At 33.6% G+C, this 8,142-nt stretch overlaps 1 protein-coding gene across 1 annotated transcript; it reads left to right on the top strand.

The window, feature by feature from the left end:
* The first annotated feature begins 424 nt into the window (after window positions 1-424).
* On the top strand, window positions 425-6,937 carry LOC123538653 (excitatory amino acid transporter 3-like). Its single transcript, XM_053530646.1, has 7 exons — window positions 425-477; window positions 692-858; window positions 4,179-4,305; window positions 4,945-5,178; window positions 5,396-5,590; window positions 5,961-6,095; window positions 6,610-6,937. Exons 1-7 carry the CDS (start codon window positions 425-427, stop codon window positions 6,788-6,790), a joined length of 1,092 nt encoding a protein of 363 aa, XP_053386621.1. The 3' UTR covers window positions 6,791-6,937.
* Window positions 6,938-8,142: the final 1,205 nt, after the last annotated feature.

Raw genomic sequence — 8,142 nt, 5'->3', positions numbered from 1 at the left:
GTGATGGAAATGTTGGAGTAAACAGAAAATAAAATATTGAACTCATTATATGATTACTGTTATGATTATGATGATGCAGTGTATGTAATTCTAGTGAGAAAACATTAACATTTCATTGTAAAAGCAACACTGCCACCGCTGTATAAATACTTCTTTAAATCAGTTTGAATGTTCGCAATAATCGCCACGTTTACACTGTTTACTGGTAGCGTCTGGTTTAAATAATGCAGCAAATTATCCACGTTGATGAACATTACCAATACAACGTCCTAATCACACCAGCTGACTGAAGTTAACGTCAGGAGATTTCCTGTAATGTCGTGAAAGTAGTTCCTAATTCCTGTCTCCATATTGAACCAAGAGAGAAATCGAATGTCGAAGTAAGTGCTTTACCTCAATTAAATATTTCATATGAAGTGGATATATGTGTATTTTCCTTGGAATGCAAACAGAAGATGTCATCGCCGATTTGTTACGGTAAAGATATTGACCTAGTCAAGAATGAATTTAGAAATATCGTTTCCGCTTAGTTAAAATAAAAGAAGATGATAACCTAACCATTCATATACAGAATTTCAATTTGAATCCATGATTTGATGACATTTCTCCGACTGACAGTCATTTTGGTCAGAAGGACAAATAGCTCATGTCCTTTCTTTTTTTAACAAAGTACAGTTATTCTGTATTTCAGAAATATTATTCCAGACAACTTATTTCAAGCTACATTTGCTCAAACACAGACAAAGTACAAGACAGGCGATCCTATAAAAGAAGTCAACGCGTCAAGTTTTTCTAAGAACCAAACGGAAAATAAGATCAGAAAATATTTAGAAAAATCTGGAGAAGCTAATTATCTAGGTAATGTATTTAGGGTTCATATTTCTAAACATCACTAAATATTCAATTTTCTGTATAACTTCATTTGTAGTTCATTTGTAGTAATGCAATGTTGCCAAACTTAGTTGCACTAAAAGGGCTTATTTTTGCAATATTTTGTTACAGTATGTAGAAAATTAGCCGAGAGAGAGAACAAAAAGAAAATTATAAATTATAAATCTAAATTTCATACTTTTAACATTGGTGAATACGACCCTGTTCGCAGCAGACATACTAATATACTTTTATATTATATACCCTTCTCAAATGCGGTCATATGATTGGTCGAAAGGGGTGCACGCGCGGGTCCGAAAAAAAAGCAATATTGACCCGCAAAAGTGATAATGACTTTTGTGATATCACTTTTTCTTATATGTATAAAATATGGGCCAGTCAAATGACTGCATTTGAAAAGGGTATATAATATAACAATTGTAGACTTCTGTTGAGGTCAATATGTATTTTTACGGACCTGTAAAAATGATATTGACCTTGCACGCGCAGTCCAATGTCAATATCATTTTTACAGGTCCGTAAAAACGCATATTGACCTCAGCATAAGTCAATAACTGTATAATATATCCTGTATCTTATATTTTGTTTGTTTTGCTGGTACCCTCAGATCATTTAACAACTCCTATCTTATCTGCGTGTTATAAGTGATTATATAGCTGTTAACTGTAGGGTAATTAACACAGTGAAGAGGTATCCAATGCTCTAAAGAATGAATTTCTTTCAGAGGAGGATGATGATGATGATAATTATGATCATAATAATGATGATAATGTAATTGAAACATTTGTCATTTTTGCTATATTTTTAAGCTCGCTGAACATAGAAAAATAACATAAAATTACAAAATAAAAAAACCCCAAAACATGTCTCTTATAAAAGGTTTATAAAAGACTTAGTCAAAGTATTAGTACATTACTGAATTTGTATGAAGAATTATATTTTAAAGAATAACAAAATAATAAAAACTTATAAATTTGAAATATAATTATGCTTTATCAAAAGAAACATTGTCAGATTTGGGTTTTTAACCTAGATTTTTCACTGTGTACGAAAACAAATGTCTCAAAAATTGCACTACTTTTTAAGTCTGACCAAGATCTGCACTGTTCGCCATTCAGCCAGTATCTTTTTGGTATGCACCCCCTTTTAACAGTTAATGGTACTGTCCAAATTGAAAGGTAGACAAGTTCATTATAGAAATTTAGCAGGGTAAGGGTTAATACTGGAAACATGCTGAAACTGTCTGACCCTACTGCCGGAATGAAATCAGAACTTCCTTAACCTACTTCCAAGTTATATGCCTACAAAATTTATGCCATATGGCAACTGTCGAGTTTTTATGGTCAAGAAGGGACTGCCTTCTCAGGGAATTCAACGGCCCATCTTAAGTGATATGGATGTTATCCTCGTATAGAAGAATTCTACATCACTTCAGGGTTTTTTCGGCGACGCCGTCTAAATTCGTTTTCGTTACCTATGCCACGTGACTTCAGTTTGCAAATCAAACTACTTGATAACGCATTATAGATAATTTATCAAAATGGAAGATTTATGCAACACTCTGTCTGATTGGACGAGAGGGTCAATTTCTTTCACTCTGTTGATTGTGCTACGCTGAGTGAAATGTAGACAAAGCGTTTATCCTAAACGACGCTGTTCACAGTTTTAAAGCTAACTTTGGCTCAGTATATTTAGCAAGAATATTGATATATCTCAAAATGATAAGTAAGTTTAATAAATATGATAAAAACCCGTTCAAATACCAACATATATCAAATTTAAGAAAGAGCTGAATACGGTCTGCGTATCTCATGAATAAGGGCGTGATAAGAGTCTTTTATGTAGAGAAGTGCTTTTTAAAAGATTTTCCTTGTTACAATTGTCGTCTGTATATGAAAAGGTTTCTTGCTTTTGTGACTTATTCAGATTGCATATTAAAATGAATACTTGTTTGCTTTGATATATTTGATATAAATTATTCAACTGATTTATTATACATGAATATTTTTCTTTAGTATGGTATGCAAATATTGAACTCAGTTGAAATCTGTTTTATTATATATATGCTATATAATGACTGAATCCCATTACTCTGAAATGAAGGTACGCTGCATACAGTTTATCTATGTGATATGACTACGATCAAACTTTGCTTATGAAACAGAAATATTGAAATAATTACAATTGTATGTTTTGCTTGACCTTCACTTTTTTTTTATAGATGTGACGTCATTGTCCAAAGATTCATGAATAGCGATATGCATTTGTTAAAGCGGGATCAGTTGGCCTATTTTAGAAATAAATAAAAATAATAAATAAAAAAATCCTTTAATTGTTTTTTTCTCATGTATTCTAATCAAACTTGATTTGTAGCATCTTTATTAGGTCCGCAACCAACTTTGTTCAGCTAGGACATTTAACCCCTTTTAGGGGCTGCTAGAGCTAAAACTAGAAATGTCTTTATACAGCGTCTCATGAACAGCTTGGTGGATCTTTGTCATACTTGGTCTGGAGCATCATTATAAGGTCCTCTTCCAAATTTATTTATATAGGAACTCGGGCCCTGTTAGGGACCACTATAGCTAAAAGTAGATATGCCTTTCTTCGCATTAACCACTAAAATGTAATGGATTTTTATCAAACACGAATGTGTAACAATATCATTAGGTCTCCTGCTATTTTGTTACAAATGGGGATAGGGACCAATATAGCTAAAAATATAAACACGTTTAATGACCTCTTCTCATGAACCGCTTCGTGAATCTTCATCAAACTACTGCTGTAATTATTCGTCTTAGGATAAACGAAACAAAATTGCAACCCTACGAAACCTTTGCGAAAAATTTAAAGAGAACCATTTAAATTGTTAAAGTGCGGTGTTTAGTTTTGAAATTTGAAAAATGTTAGATGAAAGATGAATGTTAGATGAAAAATTCATTAACTTCTTTCCTTATTACAATTCGCCGACCATCATTTTTAAAGATATTTCTTGTTAAACCTAAGAACAAGTATTACAAAGGAAACAGCGTTACCGACCTGGCTCCGCTAATTTCACTAAATCAAAAGCGATTATCACCACACTATTGCTCAAGTATATTCGCTATTGCATTGCTTGTAATGTTTGAAGTAGCACTTATTATAATGCAACATTTCATTGTGAATTTTTGGTTCAGTATGAGCAGTAATAATATTTTACAGAATCTCATTATCTGTATCTTCTACCTAAGAATATTTCACATTCTTATTTCGAATTTGTTTGTAAGTCAAATGGGTACTCTCTTATGAAGGTTTGATATCTGCTTGCACGCTCCTCGGACTGGCTGCGTCTAACCTGAATGAAAAAGGCAGGCTGTTCTTGGACCTGATAGAATCTGTCTCCGCCACTGTTATTGCAGTAGTTCGCTGGTTTCTATGGTATGTAATATGTAATAACTTTATTCAGACTAAAGGCATTAACGCAATCGTAACTGGTATGCGTAGTCGCCATATCAATGCGGGTACGGATTTTGGTTCATGCTAAATGATTCATATATAGTAAAATATTACATTCACATTCATTAAAATGTGTGAATACTACACTACTGCAAGTTTAGTAATATACTGTAAAGTAATCCGAAACATTACCTCAACTTTTAAAAATTTATTCTGTTCTGGGCTTTAACTGTAGAGCGGATAGGGACGACCTGCACATTTTATAACATTTTTTTTTCACTGAATTATTGGAATACAAGTGTAATATATAATTAATATTTTCTCGGCGAAAAATATCTTATGTGTATTTCACTGGTTAGAAAATGAAAAAAAAAAGAAGAAAAAAATGTGTTTGTCAAAATATTGTTCGCTGGTAATCATCAGCTATTACATTTTAACTCATGGCTAGGTCACTCATAAAATACTGCCTCTAATGTTCACTCGGTAAAAGATTTTTCTTTCTTATAATAAAACAAACACAGGCCATCTCTCTATATTTAATAATTTCTTCCGTGTTAAAGTTAATCTTCTCTCCTTCAAACGATGTACAAATATTAATTCACAAAAATGCTTACATTTCAGGACAACGCCAGTTGGCGTAATCAGTCTTATCGGCGTGTCCCTAGCAAGTGCCGAACATGTTGGTGAAGTATTTTCACGACTTTGTTTATTCATAGCATCCATAACAGCGGGGATAATCTTTCAACAGTTGGTGCTGATGTCTGGAGTATACTTTGCTTTCACACGACGGAATCCCTACAAGTATTTAATCAGCATTGCTCGACCTTGGATGATATCATTTGCCTCGACTACAACGTAAGTGAAGAAACACACTAAATGTCTTATCATACTTTATCGTACCCTGGTCAAAACATTCTAATTCAACACATGCCCTTGAAAATGATTTTAAAGAATGTTTTCCTGCCTAAATGAACCTAAATAAATTAGCTGAAACAAGCATATGGAATTTTCAGAAACGGAGAAACATGTACAGGAATATCTATCAATGTAATATGTACGGCTCTCTCTTCAGCGCCGTGGCGATCCCCGAGATGCTTGCGGCTTGTGAAGACAAGAATAGGATAGACAAGAGGGTGTCAAGATTTGTTATACCGTTCAGTGTTACCATCAACCGAAGTGGGAGTGCTCTGTACATATCTGGAGCTACAGTTTTTGTTGCAAATGTAACTGGAACAGAACTTCATATAGGGGATATCCTACTCATATGGTAAAGAAGTGATAACCGTATTGATCTTATTATGCATTATTTAAATGATTTAATATGCTTACAGAAAGTTGCATCGGTAATTTCCGGAGCATATTTGTTACCATGCAATACACAGATATGCTTATTATTACTATTAAAATTAGGAAGTGTACATTATCTTTATGATATATTTGTACATGTATAAAGTTACACTATGTATTTTTCCTGACCATATTATCTTTAAAATTTGTATGTTTTCAGTTGGGATTTACTTTGTTTGATAATGTTATAAAAATATACACAAGTGTTCGTTCAAGTAACAAAGTATCATGAGATATATCATAATTCCTTATTCAAACGTTGTGTATTCTAAATGATCTTGCCTTTACAGGCTTTTAGTAACTGTTGTAGCCATGGCTATCCCGGCAGTACCTAGTGCAAGCATTGTGACAACTATAATGGTTCTATCTTCTCTAAATATACCGGTTGATGATGTGGCACTACTTGTGGCTGTGGAATGGTATCTGTAAGTGACATGTCAAAACAATTAGTGCAAACACGAATTATTCTTCAGTCATTTTTTTCTTGATCATAGGGTCCGTTTATTGATCTTTTCTGATAGAATAAACTTAGCTTAAATCAGTATAAATTTCATAACGTCTTACGAGTCATTCAAACCGTGTCCGTTTTCCAGTTTTTCGTAGTTGCTTCGAAGACTCTGTTTAGTCTGAAATCGTTTTCTTCCAGAACAGTGAGAAAGGGTACCTGGCATAAAAATAATTTGCTGTTTAATTTTCTGTTAGCTTTGCGTTTTAGGTGAGCAAATGTCATTAATTTTCTTACTACATAGCAAAAGTGTACTAAAGTATATTAAAGAGTTAGTTTCATGATTTTTTATAGGCATTATTTTCTTGATCATCAGTATTTGAATGAGTTTATTTCAACACATGTATGATATCTTTCCTCATTTAGGCTTTATATATTTCGGTTCGTTTTTGTTTCATTTGCCTCTAATAAACTAAAACATTCTTTGTATGCAGAGATCGGCTGAGATCAACAGGAAATGTTGTCAGTCACACAGTTTGTGCAGCCGTCATATGGGTACTTTGTAGGAAAGATCTTGAACATGTACACAAGAAAATTGAACTTGGAAATAAAATTGAGGAAACGAATGTGACAGAAGACGAGATTATTGTTGACAATGGTCATATTTCTGTATGAAAGCATAAGCAAATATCTTTGATAAATAAAACGTTATTCGTAACTTGAATGTGTATGTGTCCAAAAGCGTTTACGTTTTTCACTTTCACTCATTACATTTCAATCATGAAAATTGAAAAATAAAGTATACGAGTTACATATTGGTTTTGTATTTATCAGACGTTTCATCTGAAGCTTCCAGATAGTTATCATATGGTCAGTTATGTTTATGTTGAATTAAACGCGTCGTAGTTCGCAATTAATGTGTAATTTGTTTTGTGTACTATCTGCTGAATACATAAACCTCTTCCTTTCCTTTGTTCTTAGTATTTATTAGGTGTGTGTTTGCAATTCGTGGCGTTTGAAGTTTCAAAATTCTCTCCTCGATCTAATCTTTGTAAAGCTGCATCTTTAGTTATTGCGGTTTCATTGCGGTCTTCCTAATTTAGGCAGTCGCCTGATTGTATTGTGGCACTGTCAACCTGAAAAGCAGGACCCCATTCCAAAACACTAGATACCATAGTAACTTACAATTGCTTTGGTGCGTAGCTTCAGTGGTATAGGTGATGCACCACCATTATGGCGTATTACAAAAATATCTAACACGAACAATACATTTTACCACACACTTTTTGTTGAATCTTTGCATTACAGAACTTGTAGTGCAGAAAGTCAAATCCCAGGTTTACCTTAAAATAAGAGAAGGGCTATACAGTCATGATATATCTTTATCATGTACTATATACACATGACTACCGAAACTAATCTCCAATTCTGCTCGTTCATTATATGAACACCATGCACTTTGTTAGGGCAATATCGAGCTGTCTTACACCGTCTTTTATTTCACATGATGACGTGATAGTTTAGTGCATTGACGCGATAGGTAACAATTTTCCTTGCAAGTGAGATTGTTTCAGTGACACACATCTGATTTAAAACATTTATATCAGATATAACCCTCTGTGTTGTCCATCTGACTTGTATCAGGGGTTTTCGTGATAATCCAGATATAAAGTACACATCATTGTAAAAGTCTTCTAGGGTGGTACTAGATCTAATTGTATTGCAAAAGTGTAATTTTCATATTGAAATGCCGCAATATTACCTAGTTATTGGCCCCCGGCATACGGCCGTGGGCCAATACGACAATCTTTGGACAAATAAAAAGGCCAATATGAAATTGATTGATTAATAATATTGTAACATTAAAATCCCTTCAGGGACTTTTTATTTACACACCGGATAGGAAAAAGAGGACGGACGGACGGACGGAATGGCGGACAGACGAAAGGAAAAGCACATTCCCCAAATTAGTTTTCAACCAGTAAGATATTAATAACGGCGACCTTTGGTGTGTTAAAAAAGGTTGT

This window comes from Mercenaria mercenaria, chromosome 18, assembly GCF_021730395.1.
Source record: "Mercenaria mercenaria strain notata chromosome 18, MADL_Memer_1, whole genome shotgun sequence".
In the NCBI taxonomy this organism is placed as follows: domain Eukaryota; kingdom Metazoa; phylum Mollusca; class Bivalvia; order Venerida; family Veneridae; genus Mercenaria; species Mercenaria mercenaria.
Note: the sequence above shows the minus strand (reverse complement) of the source record. Positions and strands in the feature narration are given on the sequence as shown.